This window comes from Ipomoea nil, unplaced genomic scaffold, assembly GCF_001879475.1.
Source record: "Ipomoea nil cultivar Tokyo-kokei standard unplaced genomic scaffold, Asagao_1.1 scaffold3030, whole genome shotgun sequence".
NCBI lineage: Eukaryota > Viridiplantae > Streptophyta > Magnoliopsida > Solanales > Convolvulaceae > Ipomoea > Ipomoea nil.
Genome location: NW_017619458.1, coordinates 3,365,572 through 3,388,855, shown reverse-complemented (window position 1 = coordinate 3,388,855; position 23,284 = coordinate 3,365,572). Strand labels below are relative to the sequence as shown.

General features: G+C 37.9%; 3 protein-coding genes across 3 annotated transcripts; 2 read left to right on the top strand and 1 right to left on the bottom strand.

The window, feature by feature from the left end:
* Positions 1 to 6,169: 6,169 nt before the first annotated feature.
* LOC109163551 (uncharacterized mitochondrial protein AtMg00810-like) lies at positions 6,170 to 6,556 on the top strand. Its single transcript, XM_019312299.1, has one exon. The coding sequence runs from the start codon at positions 6,170 to 6,172 to the stop codon at positions 6,554 to 6,556; it is 387 nt and encodes a 128-aa protein (XP_019167844.1).
* A 3,118-nt stretch (positions 6,557 to 9,674) lies between these two features.
* LOC109163664 (BTB/POZ domain-containing protein NPY1) lies at positions 9,675 to 14,247 on the top strand. The gene is made up of 4 exons (XM_019312421.1): positions 9,675 to 10,461; positions 11,942 to 12,011; positions 12,169 to 13,347; positions 13,445 to 14,247. The coding sequence occupies exons 1-4, from the start codon at positions 10,400 to 10,402 to the stop codon at positions 13,994 to 13,996; spliced, it is 1,863 nt and encodes a 620-aa protein (XP_019167966.1). The 5' UTR covers positions 9,675 to 10,399; the 3' UTR covers positions 13,997 to 14,247.
* Positions 14,248 to 20,883: 6,636 nt separating this feature from the next.
* LOC109163672 (3-hydroxy-3-methylglutaryl-coenzyme A reductase-like) lies at positions 20,884 to 22,685 on the bottom strand. Its single transcript, XM_019312431.1, has one exon. The coding sequence runs from the start codon at positions 22,617 to 22,619 to the stop codon at positions 20,988 to 20,990; it is 1,632 nt and encodes a 543-aa protein (XP_019167976.1). The 5' UTR covers positions 22,620 to 22,685; the 3' UTR covers positions 20,884 to 20,987.
* Between the last annotated feature and the right edge of the window lie 599 nt (positions 22,686 to 23,284).

Here is a 23,284-nt window from a genome sequence, read left to right as displayed (position 1 = left end):
TATAAAACAAGGACATTTTAGCTTTCTGCTTCTCCTTCTCCTCTTTTATGGTTGCCTTTCCAATAATAATGCCATGAAATCATATACTATTAAGGTGAGGAGTTGGTGTACAATATTAATTGCATCACACATCCATTTTAAATATGGATTGTATGTAATCCTGATATTATTGTCACTTGATATCTCAACTAATTAAATTTAAACATTTTATATATTCATTTTCAAAGAGAAATAAATTTATTGGTTGAAATGGATGCTCTCTATTTACGGAGTATTTAATATTTTATTTCGACTGATGAATATGTTTCTCAAGGACCTGATATTTTAGGGACGTACAGTCTTATTTACGTAAATATCTAATTAAACGACAACATGTTGGGAACTAAAAGACTTGCTAGGAGTTAGGAAGTTAAGGGGCTCTATCTTGAAACATATTATTATTCTTATCTTCTCCCAAAAAAAAAAAAAAGTTAAGAATAATAATATGATGCATATTATTATTGTTTCAAAAAGGTTACGTTGAATCTCCAATTCCAATGGCTCTCACGTCCTGACCAGACAAAATACCTGAAATGATGTAAATAATGGTAACTCAGTTGAACATAGATGTTAGACATTTGCTTACTGCGCACAAGAAGCTCCCCTCATTTTGAGAGGTTGTTCCCACACTGTTACTGATGAGACTCGCTCCTAAATTATTGTTCTCAAATTTCACTTTTTGATCGATCGACTGAGCTGTCCATGTGGACTTGAATCATATTATTATTAGGCCGGGGACTGGACGAGCTTAGTTGAAGGCAAAGACTAGTAACTATTAACATGACAAATAAAAGTTGAATTTAGAGGGAGATATTATTCCTAGAGGAAAATAGGAATAATAACCTCTTATTACACGCAAATTATATGGTCCACAACAGGTATGTGGACCACGGTTCATGACATCGTTATGAATATAATGAGTAAAAATAAAATACATTATGTGTTAGAATAATGTATATTATGTGTTAAAATAATGTACATTACATGTTAGAATAATGTACATTACGTGTTTAGAATAATGAAATATCTAAGGTAACATAATGTACATTATGTTTTAAAATAATATACATTATAAAAATTATAAAAATGTATGTTGCAGATGAATGCGAAAAATAAAAAATTAAGCAAAACTACGTCATTTTTGGACCGTGGTCCACACAACTCCACAGTCCATGCAATAACTATTGCTTATTACAAAAGAGTTCAATAGAATCTTAAAGGAATAAACTTCCTCCCTGGCCCTAATATTTATATATCTCAATATGAGATAGTGACACATTATATTCTAGGCAAAAAAATAAAAAATAAAAAAATTAAAATATCTTTATAAGTTGAATTTTGCTCTAATATCAAATTAAAAACATTATTTTACTCAACTAAAAGAATAAATTGATAATTGAAATATTGAATTATACATAAACTCTTATTAATTGCATCGCACAAGTACTATTAGATCAAGGGTTATTAACTTTAGATAAAACAATTTTTTTTTTTTAAAAAAAATAATAAGTAAAATAATGGAATCATGTTGGATCCAAAACCATCTAGCTTTAATCAACAGTGTTAGCATGTGAAAATACGAAAAGTTATCACAAAAACAGTGAGGCAGCATGTAGAAGCAGCATAGAGGCTATGCATGAGGAAGCCATTAGTCGAAAAAGTCAAAGAATTTTGAGGCAAATGAAAAGGCTATGCCTACATTACAAGAGACATTATCTAGCTGTAATCTTAATTGTTTTTATGATGTCTGTATTAATAACAAGGCTAGCAAAGTTAACAACTAATATAACGCACTTTTTGCTCATTTTTCTTGCATCCTTAGGCAACTCCAGCTTTTTAAACCTATCCTTTACATTTGCACCAATGCTTTTTGGATTCATGGCCACGTAAGCAAATAGATAATTCAAAGGCCATGTTCGATAGGAAAATGCTACGTGTACTTCCAACTTGTATTTTCACACATTAAACCTTGATGTAGATACTTGTATTGGGACTCACAAGAAAAAAATAACTTGAATTCGCCACATCAGGGAGTAAAATTTAGGAAGTAAGATTAGGGAGTACATGTAGTAGAACTATGTTCGATAACATAGTTAGCTTAACAGTTAATTTTGACTTATTTGATTAATATTAGTTGTTTAATTTGGTTAAATATTCAATATAAGTGTTTAATTAATTCATTTTTTTTTTGTAATATATAGCTTATTGTTCCAAAATGCTACAAGTCAAAAAGCTACTCAAAGCAACATTTTTTATCAACTTTTTGAGAAAGTTATTTTGCATGTATTCAGCTATCAGCTAACAGCTAATTTACCAAATATCTTTCTACAATCATCTAATACTATTAACTAATAAACCCACTAACCCAATCAGACGATCAGTTAACAATTATTTACGAAACAACCCCAAAATCATCTGCAAATATAGTTAGGATAACAAATTTCGAGGTGTGTTTGAGAGAGCGATTTATTATTCTAAACTATTTTTAACAAGTTATTTATATATTTTTTAATAAAACATTTTTATTTATTAGTGAAATTTATCAAGTAAACATTTTTGAGTAATAAATGCAAGTTTCACTAACTACTATTTAAAAAAAAAAAAAAAAACAAAAAACAAAAAACAAAAATTTACAAGAACTGTATAAGAATAGGGTGAAAATAGTCTTATAATTAGAATGATTCAATAGTATTAGGACACTATTAGTAGTATTAGACTATAAGTCTATTTACTGTCTTTATATACTTTGTATCCTCTGTCTTTGGTATTCAATATACAGAAAATATATTATCATCTGGTATCAGCTAGGTTTTTCCATGGAAAACGTCGGTATTGATGACAGCTCTGTTCTTGGTTCCTCTGAACGGACTATTACCGAGATTCCTCCGATGCCTACGCATGGTAGCCTTTCGTCGGCTCACCACTTCGTCTCCTTAAAGTTAACCTCACAGAATTATCTTTTTTGGCGGACTCAGATGCTCCCGTTTCTTAAAGGCCAAGGTCTTCTAGGGTTTATTGATGGTTCTACCCCCTTTCCGACGGAATCCCCGGCGCTGACATCGACCGTAGACAGCGCCTCGGCGGTGGTTTCCGATCTCGCCACGCGGCAACTCGCATGGCATCGGCAAGACAAGGTCATCCTCTCCATGCTCATCTCCTCCTTTTCCGAGGAGACTCTACGCTTCGCCGTCGGCAAGGGCACCTCACAGCAACTTTGGCAGGTGATCGAACAAACCCTAGGTTCGTCTACCCGCTCTCGCGCTCTCCAGCTGCTCGACGAACTCCAAGGGCTTCGCCAATGTGACTCCTCTATATCTGATTACCTTGGTCGTGCCCAGATGTTGATTGACGAAATGGCTCTCGTCGGTCGTCAGGTTGAGTTGGACGATCAGAATCTGTACGTGTTTCGCGGTTTACGCCCGGAATTCCGACCATTGGTGGCAACCCTAGCTCGTGGTGCTCCTGTTCCCCTCCTGGAGGTTGCGGATTTTCTTGTTTCACAGGAGTGGATTTGTTCGGATGATGGTGTGGCTCTCGGCGCGCCGGCAGCTTTGGCCGTGAGTCGTGGAGGCCACGGCGGCCGCGGTGGCGGTTCACAGTCCCGAGGTGGTGGCGGCCGTGGCGGTCGGGGCTGAGGCCGTTCTGGTTTTAGACCTCGCTGTCAAATTTGTAACAAGCAGGGTCATATAGTTGTCTCATGTTGGCAACGTTTTTCGCCAACCCGGATCCCCATGCGAATGTAGTCGTTTTTGGTGCTGATGACTCTATGGATGGCTCTCATCAGTGGTTCCCCGACACTGGTGCCACGAATCATGTCACTCCTGATTCCTCCTTATTGACGTCCTCTACTGCGTATGATGGTCCGAAGATACTCCGAGTCGGAAATGGTACAGGTTTGCCTATTGTTACTGTTGGTTCTATTTAGTTAGCTACTGATTCTAGGTCGTTTCGTATGTCTGATGTCTTACATGTTCCTGGCTTTATCTTCTTCGTTATTATCTATTCAGCGTTTTGCTAAAGAAAATAATGTCTTTTTTGAGTTTCACCCTTCGTGTTTCTTTGTGAAGGACATTCAAAACAGGAACACTCTGTTTAAGGGGCATGCATCTGGGGGTCTTTATGCTTGGCCTGCCTCGCGTCCAGCTCCAGTTGCTTTTGTTGCTGCACGAACTTCTTTCATTTGGCATATGCAGCTTGGGCATCCTCACCCTTGGGTCTTACGTCAAATTTTAGGCTCTACTTCTCTTAGTAATTTTAGCTCTAGTGATCTTCCCAATATTTGTTCTTCTTGTTAATTGGGAAAGTCATCTCGTTTTCCTTTATCTCATGTTGAGACTACTAGTTCGCATCCTTTATAATTAATATATTCTGATATTTGGGGCCCTGCGCCGTTAATTTCGGCAAATGGCTTTAAGTATTTTGTATTATTTGTGAATGATTACACTCGATATATGTGGTATTATCCTATGCGGGCTAAGTCTGATCTGTATGCAATTTTTGATAAGTTTCGGTCACTAGTTGAACGTTCCTTCTCCTGTAAAATTCTATCTTTTCAGTCTGATTTAGGGGGAGAATACAAAAAGCTTGGCTCAACTCTCGCGTCCTTAGGTATTCGTCATAGGCAATCCTGTGCGTATACTCATGAACAAAACGGCAGAGTAGAGCGCAAGCATCGGCATGTTGTCGAAACGGGACTAGCATTAATGGCTCAATCTTCTGTTCCGCCTCGTTTATGGGATTATACCTTTGAAACCGCTGTGTATTTAATCAATAAAATTCACACTCGTGTCTTATCTGATAAATCCCCTCATTATCTCTTGCATCGCTCTCCTCCATCTTATTCAAACCTGCGTGTTTTGGGGTGTTTATGCATTCCTAACTTGCGTCCATATAATCGCAACAAACTATAGTTTCAGTCGTCTCCTTGTGTCTTTCTAGGATATCATCCATCTTTTCGTGGTTATCATTGTTTAGACACTAACACTAACAAGGTTTTTATCTGTCGCCATGTGCGATTCGATGAGACTGTCTTTCCTTTTGTTGTTCATGTAGTTTCGTAGGTACCTGCACCACGCCCGGAGCCGTGGGGTGTTGCACCGATTGTTTTTGTTGGTGGACCGAGTGCACGGTCTGTGACCCTCCTGCCGCGCCTGTAGCCGATTCCGAGCCACACCGCCAACAACCTGTTCCTGTCGAGCCCGTGACCGAGTCCGAACGGACAGTCACGGACCAGCCACCTGCTCGGCCGAGATGACGGTCTCGTCCTGCGGTCTCACCTGTTCGCTCTCATATGATGAATACGCGAAGCTCGGGACCACATGATCATGTTGCTTTGTCTGCTGATGTCACCGCTGAGCCTACATGTTTTACTCAAGCGGTCAAATTTCGTGAATGACGGGATGCAATGGATTTGGAATTTAATGCCCTGGTGCATAATAATACATGGCAGCTTGTTCCTTTTAAATTAGGTATGAATGTGGTTGGATGCAAGTGGGTGTTTCGAACCAAGAGGAAAGCCGATGGTTCGGTTTAACGTTACAAGGCTCGGTTTGTTGCCAAGGGGTTTACTCAGGTTTCCGGTGAGGACTTCTTTGAGACTTTTATTCCCGTGGTTAAACTGACTACGGTACGTCTTCTCTTGTCCTTAGCTATTTCCCGTGGGTGGACTATTCGGCAGTTAGACATTCACAATGCTTTCTTGAATGGCAATCTTGCTGAGACGGTCTATATGCGCCAGCCACCTAGCTATGAAGACAAAACGCTCCCTGGGCATGTGTGTCTGCTTTAGCGTTCTTTGTATTGGCTCAAGCAGGCCCCTCGTGCTTGGTTCACGCGTTTACATGATTTTCCTGTTTCTGTTGGTTTCTCACCATCCAAGACTGATGTGTCTTTATTTATTAATTCGTGCGACAATACTCATCTATATTTTATGGTTTATGTGGATGGTATTTTGGTTATGGGTTCTGATTCGGCTCATGTGATTGCTCTTATTGACAAGTTGGCTCTTGAATTTAAAATTCGTGATATGGGTGTGCCCTCATTTTTTCTAGGTATTGAGACTGTTCCGGTGACTGGTGGCATGATTCTGTCTCAACAACGGTACATGAAGGATATTTTAAAACGAGCAGGTATGGTTGATTGCAAACCCGTGGCCACTCCGGTTTCAACCTCGAAGGCCGTGCCAGGTGGTGTGGTTCCTTATGCTGATCTCACTCAGTATCGCAGCTTTGCAAGTGCTCTGCAATATCTTACGGTAACCCGTCCTGACCTTTCCTATGCTGTCAATCGTCTGTGTCAACACATGCATTCTCCTTCTACTGTGAATTGGGCGGCTCTGAAAAGGGTGTTACGGTATTTGAATGGGACACTCCATCTTGGTCTTAAAATCACTGCTTCTCCCTCTCTGGATATTCATGCGTATTCTGATTCAGATTGGGCTGGCAATCCTGATGATCAGAAATCAACTAGTGGTTTTGCTGTATTCTTGGGGACCAATCTTGTCTCATGGGTGTGTTGAAAACAACGTACTGTGGCTCGTTCGTCAACTGAGGCTGAATACAAAGGGCTAGCTGATGTCTCTGCAGAAGTAACCTGGCTCGTCTCTCTGATGAAGGAGCTCGGGATTGCGCTACCCATTGCGCCTAAACTCTGGTGTGATAACCTGAGGGCTACTTATCTATATGTTAATCCAGTCTTTCATGCTCGCACCAAGCACATAAAGATCGACTACCACTTTGTTCATGATAAAGTTGCAAAGAAGGAATTACAAGTTAATTTTATTTCTACCAAAGATCAGATAGCGGATATTTTTACTAAGCCTTTTTCGTCTTTACATTGTAATTTGCTCCACTACAAGCTCAAGGTTTTGGCTGACCAACCTTGTGTTTGAGGGGGAGTATTAGGACACTATTAGTAGTATTAGACTAGAACTCTATTTACTGTCTTTATATACTTTGTACCCTCTGTCTTTGGTATTCAATATACAGAAAATATATTCTCATCAATAGTTGCCAATGACTTTGTGATCTAGTGACACGAAGTGACCCTCTCAAATGGAAAATTACAAGAACTGAATAAGAATATGGTGAAAATAGTGTAATAATCAGAATGATTCAATAGTTGTCAATGACCTTGTGGTCTAGTGGCACGAAGTGACTCTCTCAAATGGAAAGTCTTCAGTAGGTTGAGAAAATAATTATGAATAGATACTACATTGTAACAGACTCAATAGTATTTTAAAAAAAAAATCCAATAATTGGAATCTTACTATTTTAATCTCACAATTCTTGTGATGCATCGATTCTCACTCCATTCACAAATCATTCTTCCAAAAGGTTGAACCCCAACCCGACAGAGCATTTGGGGGGATGTAAATCATGGTAACTCAACTGAACATGAACCATATAGGTTAGACTTTTGCTTACTGCGCACAAGGAGCCCCCCTCACTTTGAGAGGTAGCTCCCACACTACCGCTGGTGAGACTCGATCCCTGGTCATTCTTCCAACTTTTCACCTTCATTCACAAATCATCAGTATGTATTTAACTGCTATTAAATGCCACAGAGTAATAAACTTTTAAATTATTTGAAATATTCAATATTCAAATATTATTAAATAAGAGTAAATGCCTGCTAAGGTCCCCCGAATTTGGTAATTTCGTCACTTTTAGTTTTAAACTTTCAAATCGATCGCTCGTGGTCCTTCGAGTTTTGAATTTGACATGCCGTAGTCCTTTCGTTAACATATGTCGTCTGCATCGTGAAAAGTAAGGGGAAAATAGTCTTTTTATTTCAACCCAACCAAAACAATTCATTTCCTTTAAAAATTAAAATTAGCCCTAATCTCCTCCCATCAAACTCCTTCTCCAATAATTCCCAATTATGCAAACATCGTTCTTTGACAAGCCAAAATCGCAATTTCAATTCGAAGATTTCACAATTGTGGGTTCGTTCCTAGCAAAGAAAGCTCTACAGTTCTATAATTTTTGAGGGAAATGATTTGTTTTGGCTGGGTTGAAATAAAAAGGTTGTTTACCCTTACTTTTCATGGCGCAGACGACAACAGTTAACGAAAGGACTATGATAGATCGAATTCAAAACTTGAAGGACCACGGGTGACCGATTTGAAGTTTAGGATTAAAAGTGGCGAAACCACTAAATTTGAAAAACCTTGGTTGGCATTTACTATGTTAAATAAATACTTATTTCCTCTTAAAGGGGTTTTCTCACTTTATTTTTAATACCTCAAAAGATGTTGTATACTTTCTCAATATAAAGGTTAGAACATAATTCTAATATTTCCACATTACTTTTCTATATCAATCAAAAAGTTATTTATTTTTTGTATATATAGAAGAGGAAAAATGTTTATCTTTATCACATCATTCTTAAAATTTGTGTTACAAATAAGTAGTATGACACAAAAATTTGTATGAAATTATCTTGCATTAGAAAAATCACAAGTATATAATACTAGAGTTGATTTAATAAGTATCACATGTGCGCTCCTTAATAAAACTAGTATTATTGGCTCCTTAATAAGTATTAATGAAAATGTAATATTCACTACTTCTAAAAAAGTAACATTTTCACTAAAATGTATTATCCATCTTATATGAGATAATCTCATGCAAGATCAATCTATATAACAAATATTCCAAAACTAAAATGTAACAGGAAAAATTGTCAAATATGACTCTATATGACTCTAAACTTTATACGAGAAATTAATTAGAACCTTGAACTTTTTAAAATTATAATTAAGCCCATCAATATGTTGTTTTCTAGCATTGTAGCCCAAAACTCAATAAATGACCTTTAATTAGCTGTCCCTAGAATTTCCGATGAGACTCCGACCACTGTTGACGCTTTGACGTCAATCGCTGATTGCCTTCTCCGCTAGAAAGGGACCAAATGGTCACCTTCACTGGAAAAAAGGCAATCAGCATCGTCTTCTCCGCTGGAGAAAACGACGATTTGGTCGCCTTCTAGTGGAAGGAGACAACTGCCGACCATCGTCGTCGGTGATTGGAGTCTCGTCAAAATCTTAGTGACCACGATTGGGGGTGTTGAATTTTGTTTTGCTAAGTGATCTGCGAATTGTGCTGCCCATTTTGTTGCTAGGGAAGCCATTTCTGAGTCAGATTGCGAGGAATAGTTTGACATTCCTCCATCTTTTCTTGTAAATTGAATTTCTCGTGATTTAATGAATTAATTCTTTCTTCTCAAAAAATATAGAATAAAATGTTTGTTACTAATAAGAGAAATTGTAATATTTATAAAAAAAAATGTAACACTTTTATAATTTAAAATAATATTACATTTTTTGAATAAGTATTACATTTTTATATTAACCTGTATCTGTGATACGATCTCACAAGAGAATCACTAAAAAATCATCTATCCTATTAAAACTTTGACCATACACTACGCTTATAAGAAAAGAAAATAATAATAAAACGGCGAACCGCTGCACTGCTTCAATCTCTCGTAAGCAAACAAGTGTTTAGTGAAGTAATAAAGAAATGGGAAGGCAATGGAATGGAATCAAGAGAAGATATAGCAGGGGCAAAACGGTCCAATGAAAAAAAAGCCCTGTCCTGCATTAACGGCATAAAAAAGCTTCTTCAAAATAAAAGAAGCCAGTCTGTCACACAACACAGTCCCCTACTACTCCATTCCCCTCTCTCTCTCTCTCTTTACTGACATTTTCTCTCTCCTATTACATCTTTACCTGCAAAGTTTCAGAGACTAGAGCGACAACCTCATCAGTGCACTCAGAGCGTGTACACATACATATATGTTTCACCTGTATCTACACCCGCAGAGAGAGAAAGAAAAAAGAAAGATCTTTGAGATTTGCGAGCGAAGGAGAGATCATTACATCTTACAAAGAATCATCTCATGATTCTCATCAGCTCTGAAGGTTACTATTTCAAAGGCGGCTAGGCTACTCAACAATTTAATAACCCCATTCAATTATGCGTAGTGGGTTGGTCGTATCATAGCCCAATTCCGTCATCTTCGTCATCAATGTGATTCGGAAAAGCAACCAAGAAGAAAAAAGTTCTTTTTTTTTTTTTTTTTTTGTAATGTGGTGGTGGCTCGTGGGTCGAGGTTGTTGGGAAGAACAAGATTATGCCATTGTCTTTATTCTTGCTTCTTCTTCTTCTTGGGTTAGTGACTTGTTTGTTTCTGCTTGTATTGGAGTCCTGAATATGCCTCTTCGCTGCTCATGCTCTTCTTCCTAGGAGGAGAGAGAGATATATATACAATAGTTAGTTTTGGGTGCTGCTGAAAGTGAAGCGGTAAATCTTGGGCCATAATTTAGTGAGAGTTTGGTCGGTAAATTTGGAAGAAAATGAAGTTTATGAAGCTGGGGTCAAAGCCTGATGCATTCCAATCTGATGGCAACTTCATTAGGTAAAAACAAGTTTATTTTTTCTTTCATTTTCTTTTCCAGCCCAGAAATGAGCTTTAAATTAATTTTCTCTCCTTTTTGTTTACTTTGTTTGGGTATATTGAAAGTTAGTGCTTTGATTGTGTAGCTAAAATAGTTTCTTGATTTTTTCTCCCCTTAAATTACTTGTAATTTTGAAGCAAATTTATGCAGTAGTATGAGCTGTGTATTTCCTTTTTAGCTTTCCTCATGTGCACACCATTTCTAACAATTGTTTGGCTGAATGTGATCTGTCTTTCCTGAAAATGAAAATAATGCAAGTTAGGGTATTTGACTCAGGCTATATTTTTAAAAAGAAAACAAAAGATAACTTTTTTCAAAAGAACTATTATTATTATTATTATATTTTTGGGAAAGGAAAATAGTACTCCATAGCAGTTTTGAGAAGAGGGTTCCAGTTTATTATGGGTTTTTTTTTTAAAACATTCTTCACACTTTCTTTACTTGTTTTCTATGTCAAGTGGCCTTTTTTCTTTATATTGATCTCTTAGGTAAGAGTGAGTGAGGCCCCTAAACTCAGCACTTTGGTGTTGTCTAATAGAGCATATTTTAAGTGTATTTCGTTGGCTACTAGTGAGCACTATAATACCAAAGCTCTTGAAGCTTTTGTATGGTAGAAAGACCAATTAGTTGGTAATCCAAGGAAAGTAAGGGTTCGTTTGGTTCACGGAATGTCAGATTACTGTAGGTAATGTTTTAGATTCCTAAGAATATTAGATTTCTGTGTTTCGTTAAAATTGAGATATGTAATATAAATTTGTTTGGATGGGGGGGGGGGGGGGGGGGTTATCTTCTATGTTATGGTAGTTTCAATTCATCTTTAGTAAAAGGCGAAAGAATAGTTCGCTTTGTGCTCGCGTTGCTGCATAGTTTCAATTCATCTGTTTCTTTGGAAAGAGCCAATATCTTGGAGATAGATCTTAATTTGCATAGTTATGGAGGGTTATAATTGGCAGGTGAAGTTAAGCTATTTTGTATGTGTCTTTGGAATTGTGTATCAAAAGATGGTAAACTAGGCTAAAAGATAATTTGTATGGAGATTAATTTTAAACTAAATTTTGATTTTAGTCCCCTAGCCATAATGGTATTCCACTTTTAGTACTCTACTGTAAATTTGGTCCCCAATTATTGGTAATAAGAGAGAATTATTCCATCATTATGGTATTGTTTATGGATGGACCACTTTTGCCAATCTTTCAACGGGTGGGGGACCGTTACTTCTAATTTTCATTTCAATGTTGTCCCCCAGCTATTAGAAATTGACCAAGAAAATGGTCCTCCATTAGAAAGTTCATTTTCACATTTTTAAACCTAAGTAATATAACATAATTCTGTTCGACCGCCAGATTAATACTCTTAATACCCCACCGATTTCTTTTTCTGCATTACTTATTCTTAATACTCTGTTTGTAACTTACAGAGTTAAACAACTTCTTCATTCAGGTACGTGTCATCTGAATTAGCAACAGACGTTACCATTGTTGTCGGAGAAGTGAAATTTTATCTTCACAAGGTAATTTTCTGTCAATCATTTCTCGGTTTTCCTCCATATTTTTTTGGGGGTGATAAGTATAACTATTGATTCTTTTTTGGGTCACCTCATTCTGAAGTGGTATGTTGTATCGTTTATATCGTTCGTACAGTATAGTTGTCACGCTTTACTTTTGCAGTTCCCTCTCTTGTCCAAGTCCAATCGATTGCAAAAGCTTCTGTCGAGAGAGAGCGAGCAGAGTTCTGACGAAATTCAGCTGGTTGATTTTCCCGGTGGACCGAAGACATTTGAGATATGTGCCAAATTCTGCTATGGAATTACGGTGACTCTTAATCCCTACAACGTTGTTGCGGCTCGTTGTGCTGCGGAGTATCTTGAGATGACTGAAGATGTTGACCGAAGTAACCTGATTTTCAAAATCGAGGTATTCCTAACCTCGAGTGTCTTCCGGAGCTGGAAAGATTCAATTATAGTTCTTCAAACCACAAAGTCTCTCCTACCGTGGTCCGAGGATTTGAGGGTTGTAGGGCGATGCATAGATTCTATTGCATCGAAGACCTCGGTGGAGCCCTCAAATATTTCCTGGTCATACACTTACAACCGGAAGCTTGCAGTATCAGACAACGTACCCGAAATCCGGACAAAATTCCCGGACAAAATGGATTCCGTGCCAAAGGATTGGTGGGTTGAAGATATATGTGAACTGGAAATAGATCTTTATAAACGTGTCATGATTGCCGTGAAATCAAAGGGAAGGATGAATGGGAGCGTAATCGGTGAAGCGCTTAGAACTTATGCAGTCCGATGGTTGCCAGATTCTGTTGGGGCCTCGGTATCCGAAGCTCATAGCAAGAGGAACAAGACTTTAGTAGAAACGTTAATTTGCTTATTGCCTTCGGATAAGGGCGTTAGTTGTTCTTGTAACTTTCTTCTCAAATTACTACGAGTTGCTATTCTTGTCGAAGCCGAGGATTCGTTAAGGGAAGATCTCCTGAAAAGTATAAGCTTGAAATTGGACGAGGCATCTGTCAATGAACTGCTGATCCCGGCTAGGTCTCCCCAAACCACTATTTACGATGTCGAACTGGTGAAGAGTCTCGTGAATAGATACGTGACACGTGAAAGGGGTAGCCTGGATTCTAATGCCTCCGAAAAGAGTAGGAAGGGCTCGGGTGATTTTGTACTAGGGCGGGGATCGTGGATGAATTTGAGCAAACTCATTGACGGGTATCTAGTAGAGGTAGCTCATGATCCAGGCCTTAGTCTCGCCACTTTCATCGAACTCTTGCAATCCATTCCAGAATCTGCAAGACCAATTCACGATGGCCTTTATGGTGCCATTGATATTTATCTCAAGGTTTTTGTAGCATTGTTTAGCTGCTTCTCTTTTACATATGACAAGATACTTTCTATTTTAGTTCGAACATAATAATCGGTTTCCTTTTTTTCTGCAGGAGCATCCGAGCTTGACAAAAACCGAGAGAAAGAAGCTATGCGGTTTCATGGATGTGCGGAAGCTGACAATGGATGCGTCGATGCATGCAGCACAAAACGAGCGGTTGCCACTAAGAACAGTAGTTCGGGTCTTATATTTTGAGCAAATCAGGACTGCTGCTGGAGTTCAAGGCCTTAACAACAGCAGCTCCGACGATGCATTAGATTCCGGGAGGGTTACTCAAGAAGACTGGGAGAAACCGTTACCAGTAACCCACCAATCGGCGAGGAAACAAATGAACCAGATGAGCATAGCAGATAAAGATCCGAAGAAGAACGTAAAGTTGGAGAAGAAAGCTAGCAAGAATAGAGGTAGCGGGGCGCAGCTGCTACCATCACGATCCAGGAGAATTTTCGACAAGCTATGGGCTGTGGGTAAAGGGACTACTGGAAACGGGGAGAACAGAAGCTCAGAGACCTCGGGTAGTTCACAGAGTCCAACTTCTATGGTTCAAGGAGAAACCAAGTCTTCGGGTTCATCTTCGAGACGCAGGAGGCATTCCATTTCATAGACAGTCATAATCCTCAAAAACTTTTTTAGTGTAAAAAGCACTAGGGATGTAATCCAAGTAAATGTGGTTCTAGTATTTTGGTTTAGACATCTTCTAGATGGGCTATAATCTTTAATTCTTTACAGTGATCAGAAGGGCTTTGCTGCAGAAGAATGTGATCTGGCAATGGTTGCCTATCCTAGCTCTATTATTGTATCTTTATCCCAATGCCTAGTAATGGTAAAATCTACAGATCTTTTGAATTTTCTGAAGTCTGATTATCATTAGCAAATTCTGTTCTTTAGCCTCAAGTCTGACAAAGAAACTCAGACATCCTCTTCAATCTCTTCTAGAGATTTGATTCTCAAAAATGAAATTGCTCTCTCATTCTTCTCTTCATCGTTTACACAAACACAAGAGCACCCTGTTCCCGAAAGCTCAAGGATGAACAAACTTGTGCACTTGATAATTGATGATTGCCATTCTTACTATTTGACCGTTCCCGAGTGGTTCAAACGAAAAACAAATTTGTTTATAGGCATTTTAGACATAATTCTTGGAAAAATTTTATACACAAGATGAATGGAAATCGGTGGAAGCTAAGCAGCAAGGGATTGGGGGAATGAAAGTAAATAATTCAAGTAAATAACCAATAATTAAAAGGAAGGTTTGAAATCAGGTTACAAGATTACCAACACCAATTCAGTGGACTAACACTCCATTTTCATGATCCAATGTTAGGCAAAATTGAAAGACAGGGATTGTCCCACTTTCGTGATACCAATACCTCAACAAAAGTTCAAGCAATCTAGACTCCTAAAGTTCCCCACTTTTGTGATGGAATCTAAGGATAATGAAATGAATCTAAGGTCGAATTGAAAGACGGGCTGGGCGCGTTAGGTGCGACCGGCTGCGTCCCGGTCGTGTGGCGTGGTGGACGACGGCATGGAGGCAAGCAGGGAGGGAGGGAGATGTGAGACACGTGGTTGACTGAGGTTGTTAGTCATAGATGGCGTACACGTAGACGGTATTAGGTGAAGTCGTCGAAGACGGTATAAAAAAGGGCGGCGGGGGGGGGGGGGGGGGGGGGGATGGTTTGGTTCGGACACACCTAGAGAATGCATAGACCCTTCTGGTTGAGTGGTTTGAGTCTTCTCTCTATTGCTAGCATACTAGGGATTGATCTTTAGAGGTAATATTATTATTTTGATTTCATTATTAGAGACGTAGCTTGTATCGTTTATTATTTGGGCCGCCGTTTTAGGTTGGTGTGTTGGGCTTTGTACGTATTCTTTTGGGCCTCGTGCCCCATGCAATAACATTATTACTTTCCTACCCCTGTTCCGTACTTAAAATAGTCGGTTTATGGTGGACCCAATTCTAACTTCCAACAAAACCATCAAATAATAATAATGTTTTAAGGGGTTATATTATGTGCCAATTATTTGTCCTATGTGCTATATGCTATGTGCAAAAATGTTTTACGGGTGAAGTGAATCTTACAAGCGTTATGTCGAATTTGTGTGTATCTTTGTGTTCTTTTCTTTAACTCTTTTTGCAGGTGATGTTGCACGAGCATTGGACATGAGAGCGAACACATAGTATTTCATTATATATTAGTTACTTTGTTAGTTGGATTATTAGTTCGTTTAGTGTTGATTATTAGTTGGTTTAGTATTAGTACTTACCTTGTGATATTCGTTTCAATAAATATTTTTGAGCCTTAAATTTTGAATTATTTTGAGTTTTAGTTTAGCCTTGCGTTGGGATATAGGTAGTTATTCAAGTGTGGCGGTAGCACTCCTTTTCCCTTTGGTTTTGCTTTCACTTCCGCAACTGTATTGGATTTTCAAATGAAAAAAAATTGCCCTTTAATTCATAGTTTTTGGTTTTGGGAAATGGGGTGTTACAACTGAATATACCAAAAAAGATGCACTTTATAGATTTTAGGTCTAACTTTGTGATATGAGACTGAGCATCTCTCACAAAACAAGTACATTCGTTTTCGGTGGAATAGGAAACACATACTTTTGTAGGAAGAGACACTGATAGGGTGTTGTACCATGTAATACCGGCATTGCTAAGAGATAAACAAATGAACTGGCGAAAGCGACAAGGGCAACGATCTCAGAGCTTGACACCAACATGGAGAGGCTTGGAGTGACGGATCTCATCGTGCCAGCTAACTAGCAGGAAATAGACGACAACAAAGAAGACGACGTTAGTGAGGTACAAAAGAAATGGTAGAGAGTTGGATAGCTGCTGGAGAAAGCAAATTTTTTTTTTTTTTTTTAAATTTGGACCTAGTGCACGAAGTTGCGGGGAGTATAATCCCCGGCTCCGTTCCCGCTACTCCGTCCCCATCTCCACGTACAAGGAATATAGAAGGGACAGGGAATATCCTTTCCCGGTCAACCCCACAGTCAAAGTGTCAAACTAGTACAATTTTAAAAATAAAAAAGAAAAAAGTGAAATCCAAAAGTCCTAATAGGCTAATTTAAAAAACAGTAGTTCTTCAACTATTTTTAATAACATACGAACTACCAAAGTTCAAATTCCAATCCAAAATAGCAAATGCAAACTACAGATAGTCCAAATGTCCAATGTTAAAAGGTCCAAAAGTCCAAATCTCCAATCAACATGATTACATAAAAATACAATAACGATACATTAAAAGGCTTCAATTATTAATTCAATTTTCAATCTTCACAATCATCTTCTTCAATCTGAAAGAAAACAAAATAATTACCCGCATGAGCAGCTCAACTGGTCACAGAGGTGAAACTTTGGAAGAATGACCAGGGATTGAGTCTCACCAGCGACAGTGTGGGAGCAACCTCTCAAAGTGAGGGGGCCTTTGTGCGCACTGAGCACAGGTCTAGCCTCTGTGGTTCATGTTCAGTTGAGTTACCATTATTTACATCCTCCCAAATGCTCACCAGCGGCAGTGTGGGAGCAACCTCTCAAAGTGAGGGGGGTCTTTGTGCGCACTGAGCACAGGTCTAGCCTCTGTGGTTCATGTTCAGTTGAGTTACCATTATTTACATCCTCCCAAATGCTCTGTCTATATATATATATATACCTCCATGTCTTTTAGTTCATTTGGACTATTCCCACAATCATCATGAATAGTACCATATGCATCTTTCTAAGTGGTCACTACAATAAACAATATGTCTTTTAGTTCATTTGGACTATTCCCACAATCATCATGAATAGTACCATATGCATCTTTCTAAGTGGTCACTACAATAAACAATAAATATATAATATACAATATCATAAAAAACAATATATAACTATCTGTGTTTGGAAGCGTAGAAATTCAGGTTTCTAGTGTTTGGCAAGGAGAGAAATGAAAGATCAATGGAAAACAATGCCTTTATCAATGGAAAATAGCTAAGATTTTCAAGAAAATGACTTCCCTTTTTTTGGGGAAGTCATTCTCACCTTCTTCTACACTCACCTTCTTCTTGCTACACCGGGTGCTTCTTCATCTTCTTTCCATCTTCTTACCACCAAGGTATGTTTCTTTTTTTTTTCTTTTTTTTTTTTTCAGTTATAATTTTTTTTTTCAGTGGCATATCTGGAAAGATCTCGCCATCTAAAATGGTTTCCGAGTGTGGAGACAAAATCCCACAGCCGAAAACTTCTGAAAACTAGTCGGACATAGTGGAGGCCGACTTTTTCCCGACGTGAAACCAGTCTGGTCAACTGGTTTCTTCATTGGAAACCAGTCTCGCTGACTGGTTTCCGAGCGGAAGCCAACTGGTTTCGCTTCAGAAAATAGTCGGCCAGACTGGTTTCGCTTCAGAAACTAGTCGGCCAGACTGGTTTCCATACTGGTTTCCGAAGCGGGAATCATTAGAGACACTAAAGGGGTCGTTTACTTCATTTCTCTGTTTTTCTATTTCCAGTTTTCCATTCTTTCATTTCTCCAATTTTCCTTCTCCATTCTTCCAGTTTTCCATTTTTCCATTCCTCCAATTTTTTATTTTTCTAATTTTTTATTTTATTAAAAATAATCATCCCATATAGTATTTGTACATTTCTACAACAAAGATAATAATAATAATAATAATAATAATAATAATAATAATAATAATAGTAATAATGATAATAATAATAATTTAATAATAATAATAATAATAATAATAGTAATAATTTAATAATAATAACAACAAATTTGTGTATATAAGGAGGAAAATGGAAGGTTTTCAAAAAAAAAGGAGGAAAATGGAAAAAGAAAGAGAAAAAGAAAAAGATAATAATAATAATAATAATAATAATAATAATAATAATAATAATAAAATAAAAAAGGGGCACGCACAGGAAGCAGCAAAAGCGGAAGTGAAAAGGTAGCTTTGAGTTTAATACATCAAACATATATGTTGTGTGCAGGATTCGATACCGAGACCTCAACTTAAGTACTGTCCACGCGTCTCTATCTCTCCATTTGGAGAATGCATTTTTTTCTTTCTCCAAAATTGTATAGGAAGTAGAAGTATGAACAGATACTACAATGTAATAGAGCTAGTAGCATTCAAAAAAAAAAAAAGTATAGGAAGTAGAAGAATGGAGATGAGATAAAAATTGGAAACATAAATCTCTTGTTTTGATTTTGTTGTGATAAAAGTATTAGTGAAATTTCACAAATTCTCTATTTCTGTTTCCGATCTACGTAATTTTACCAAGCACAACCTTAGACTAAACTTAACCCTGCCAATATGGGGTTTGCAAGCTGATGTGGCTAATGCCACATCAGTATTTTCCTTTTATTTATTTATTTATTTATTTAAAGGGGGTTGCAAATTAGCTTTTGTATTTTTTATTTATTTAATTTTTTTTTTGTTTTTTTTACATTTTTATATTTTAATATAATTAATTATATTATTTTAATCAATCGTTATGCTATGGATCCGTGTCCAGCATGCATGCTGGACACGGGTAACAGTGCCGTTAGGCACTGTTATCTCCATTTTTTTTTTTTTAAATTTCAGACCGCTTCGTTGTAGGAGTATATATTCATAATTTTATTACTATATGTTAATAACTGTACATTCATAACTCCATAACTGTACGTTCATAACTCTATAACTGTACATTCATAACTCCATAACTGTACATTCATAACTCCATAACTGTACATTCATAATTTTCGAAGCTCTATGTTCACAATTTTAGAGCTCTATGTTCATAATTTTATCACTATATGTTCATAATTGTAAGTTCATAATGTCAAAGCTCTTTGTTCATAATTCGATCAATAACTGTACATTTATAATTCCATAACTGTAGATTCATAATCTCATAATTGTAGATTCATAACTCCATAACTGTACATTCATAACTCCATAACTGTACATTCATAATCTTCGAAGCTCTATATTCACAATTTTAAAGCTCCATGGTCATAATTTTATCACTATATGTTCACAATTCATTGTGGACACGGGTCCAGGGCAGAATTTGCCTATTTTAATATATTGAGCCCACTTTTAAAAGTTGATTAGATTTGTAGGGATGTAATGTGAATAGTAGATGATTTGCAAATAAGGTGATGTAGAAGTAAGACTCATTTTTTAGAGTGGGAGAGATTTGCAGGGATAAACTTTAGAAAAGAATTAGATTTCAACCAAAGCTATAGAACAACGGAATTACAAAGAGTAACTACAAAATAAATTTACACAATGAATAAGATTTCTTCCAGAGGACTCAAAAATGTATAAAACAAACACTTTACGGGGTGTTTGGTTGGAAGGAAGGAATTAGGGTGGAAAGAAAAAAGAAAGGAACGAATGATGAAAGGTAAAATGGTCTTCACATACATTTTCTTCTCCCATCAAGACAACGAATTCCAATTCATAGTGGGGGAGGTATGAATTGGAATTCAGCATTTGGAGGGAATTGCAATTCGGTGGAATTACAATTCCCTCCAACCAAACGGCGTAATTGGACCTTTCACAGAATTGCAATTCAATTGCACCCAAATTACATCCAACCAAACACCCCCTCAGTTCATTTTCCCAGTGATGAGAAGTTCACTTTTTTTTTTTTTTTTTTTTTTTTTTTTTTTTTTTTTTTTTTTTTTTTTCAAATTCTTCTATGTAATCGTGAAAAAAAAATATTGAAAATTCATAAAATCCTCAAAATTAAAATTAATTCATATACATTCACAAAAGTTATAATATGAGCAAAATCAAAAAATAAAACCTTATTAGGATGGCGAGCCACCAAAAAAAAAAAAAAAAAAAAACGAACTGCCAATAACGGTGAGAGAATGCCAGCTTGTAATGGGGACGACTTACGGTGGAGTAGATCGGTGAGCGAATGGAGTGAGCGTGCGGCGAACGACGACGGAAGGCCGATGGAGACGTAGACGCAGACAACGAAGCTTGGAGGAAACGTGTGCGACGAAAAATAAGGATTTTCGAAATTAATTTGTTTTAAACATTTGCAATGAGTATAAATAATTAAGTTTAGATGAAATTTAGTGGCAGTTAACAAAACTGCTGCTAAAATAGAGAATTTGTTTTTTTTTTTTTTTTGAAATACTCATGGTTCGTTTTCAGGAAGTATATGTTCTATACCAATCGTTATATCCCGCACCACGGAACGCGTAGCACTGTGCCTCCCACGCCTCTCAAAACGACGTCGTTTTGATAAGTTATGTAGGGAGTTGACGTGATTATGTGTATTTGTTTATACAATTATGTATATTTTTATACAGTTATGTACATTTTTTATACAATCATGTACATCTTTTTTATACAATTATGTATATCTAAATGTTTATTATATTAAGAGTTGATGTTTATTATGTTAAAAGTTTATGTATATTATCTATTATGTTAGATTATATGTTGCTAAAAATCAAGTTTGTTGTAGTGTATCTTGATTGAAAAGTATAAAGATGAGATATGTAACTTTAATTTTTAATAGAAATTACAGCAAAAAATTACAAATAAAGTGTTAAAGAATTTAAACTCAAGAAAGAAATTTAGGAAGCTAATTAAGCTTTGTTAGATCTATTGAATTTCATATGACTCTTGACCAACTGTCCGGCAGCGATGGCAGACATGAGGGAGAGTTCACCGGCCAACACAGCTCCGGCAATGATTGCCGCTAATCGCCTGGAGTTGGCTCCCGGTGCAACCTTGCTAGCACCCTTCACTCCCAAGAGATTCAAGCATGCTGCCTGAGAAGCAAGCTGGGTCCCACCTCCCACCGTGCCTACCTCAATGGACGGCATGGTTACAGAGATGTGAAGGTCTTTCCCATCGTTAACGGCCTCCATCATGGTTATACAGTGCGAGCTTTCAATGTTTTGTGCGGGGTCTTGTCCTGTGGCGATATAGACGGCGGAGACAATGTTGGCGGCGTGGGCGTTGAAGCCCCCAAGAGCACCGGCCATGGCGGAGCCAGTGAGATTCTTGAGCATGTTTAGCTCTACTAAGGAGGTAACGTCTGTTTTTAGTACTTTCTTGACTATTTCTTCCTTTATTATGGCCTCGCAGACGACCGACTTTCCGCGGCCTTCGATCCAATTCACCGCCGCAGGTTTCTTGTCGGAGCAAAAGTTGCCGGAGATTCCGATGACGTCCATGTCAGGGAAGTCGGTGAGGAGAAAATCCAATACGTTTTGGACGCCCTTGGAGACCATGTTCATCCCCATGGCGTCTCCGGTGCTGCATGTGAATCTCATGTAGAGATTCTTTCCGGCAATAGCGCATTTGATGCTCTGAAGCCTAGCGAATCGGCTGGATTTGTTGAAAGCTCCGGCGATGGTCTCGAAACTTAGAGGATCCTCCAAGTAGAGCTTCAACTGAGCGGCTCTTTGGGCGGTGGAGAATCTCACCACCGGAGCTCGAGTCATCCCGTCCTTCAACAACACACTGGTGGCGCCACCGGAGGCATAGATGGCTTTGCAACCCCGGTTGGTGCTGGCTACCAAGCAACCCTCCGTGGTGGCCATGGGGACGGCGTACTCTTCACCGTCTAGCAAGAGCGGCCCCGCAATACCTACCGGAATCTGCACGTACCCAACTGGCATCTCGCAACACTGACCCAGAATCGATTCATAATCAAAATTCTCCAAGGGAAGTCCGTGTAGAGACTTGCCGGTTATTCTCTCCAGCGCCTCCCGGCGAATGGCTGCCGCCTTCTTGCAATCCCCTAGCTTAGATTCCAGGGAGTAGGACGGAACCCGACCTTCAACAACACCTTTTACTATCTCCTCTTCCTCTTCCGATAACATTATTATTGGATCAGATTTGACATCTGGGACTTTTTTCTTGACTATAATCTGTTTTCCTCCTTCTTCTTCTTTTTCTTCATTTTCCTGTTCTTGAAGAGGATGGGCGAAAAAGCCCAAGAGGTAAATCAAGGAAACCGCGAAAGCCAGAAGGGCGGTGATCTCAGAGCTTGAGACAACATGGAGAGGCTTGGAGTGACGGATCTTATCGCGCCAGCTAACAAGCAGGAAATACACTGCCGTGAAGAAAACAGCGTTTGTAAGGTAGAGAAGCAGTGGTGTGGCGTTGGGAGTTGGATTTTCAGAGAAAGAATCAAATTTGGTTGCTTTCTTATGTTTCGCCGGAGAAGTGGAAGTGGGCGCCGGAATTTCCATCTTTTTCAACTCCATAATGTTAGGTGTTGATTGCAACTTTATTTGTTAGATGTTGCTGAATATGTTAATTGGTTGCTCTTACCAGGACCTATTTATAGTAATAGCTAAATGAATTAAAAATTCCATTTCTGTAGTTTCTGGGAAATGATAAGAGAGCAGCTGAGAGAGAGTGAGACAGTAGAAGTTGGAATGTATAGGTGACGGCTGGTTATATGTTCTACAATGGTGGGCTAGCGTGCTTGACTGCAGCCATTATGTTTATCTATTAGGACGCCATAGTGTTAAATACAGGCATTTTATAGATTCGAAAGTCACTAGTCAAAGTGGTAGGCTAGTAGTGTTGCTAACTTGCAACGACTAGTCGTTGTTGTTCCTTTCTAGCTATTAGTTTGGCTCAATTTTTTATTTTGTATTCTGAAAATTTTCTCTGCTTTTTTAATGATATAAGAAAATATGAAAAATAATTCAATAATTTGAAAAAAACCCACGAGGCGTCTTGAGAAAAATAAAAAAAAACATTTGATAGAAGAGATTAAGGTTTGAATCTCGATAGCGCATTTAGCCATGTCTGTTATTTGTTAAGTTATTGAGTCACTGATTATATTCGGTCGGTGACAACATTGGATCATTTATATATACATTCAAGTGAAAACAATTTTATTTTTCCTTGGAAGATGAAA

Coding starts and splice junctions, on each gene's coding strand:
- LOC109163551 (XM_019312299.1), top strand. CDS start 6,170: ATGGTTGATTGCAAACCCGTGGCCACTCCGGTTTCAACCTCGAAGGCC.
- LOC109163664 (XM_019312421.1), top strand. CDS start 10,400: ATGAAGTTTATGAAGCTGGGGTCAAAGCCTGATGCATTCCAATCTGAT. Junction 10,462..11,941: donor TCTGATGGCAACTTCATTAG/GTAAAAACAAGT, acceptor TTCTTCATTCAG/GTACGTGTCATCTGAATTAG. Junction 13,348..13,444: donor CCATTGATATTTATCTCAAG/GTTTTTGTAGCA, acceptor TTTTTTCTGCAG/GAGCATCCGAGCTTGACAAA.
- LOC109163672 (XM_019312431.1), bottom strand. CDS start 22,619: ATGGAGTTGAAAAAGATGGAAATTCCGGCGCCCACTTCCACTTCTCCG.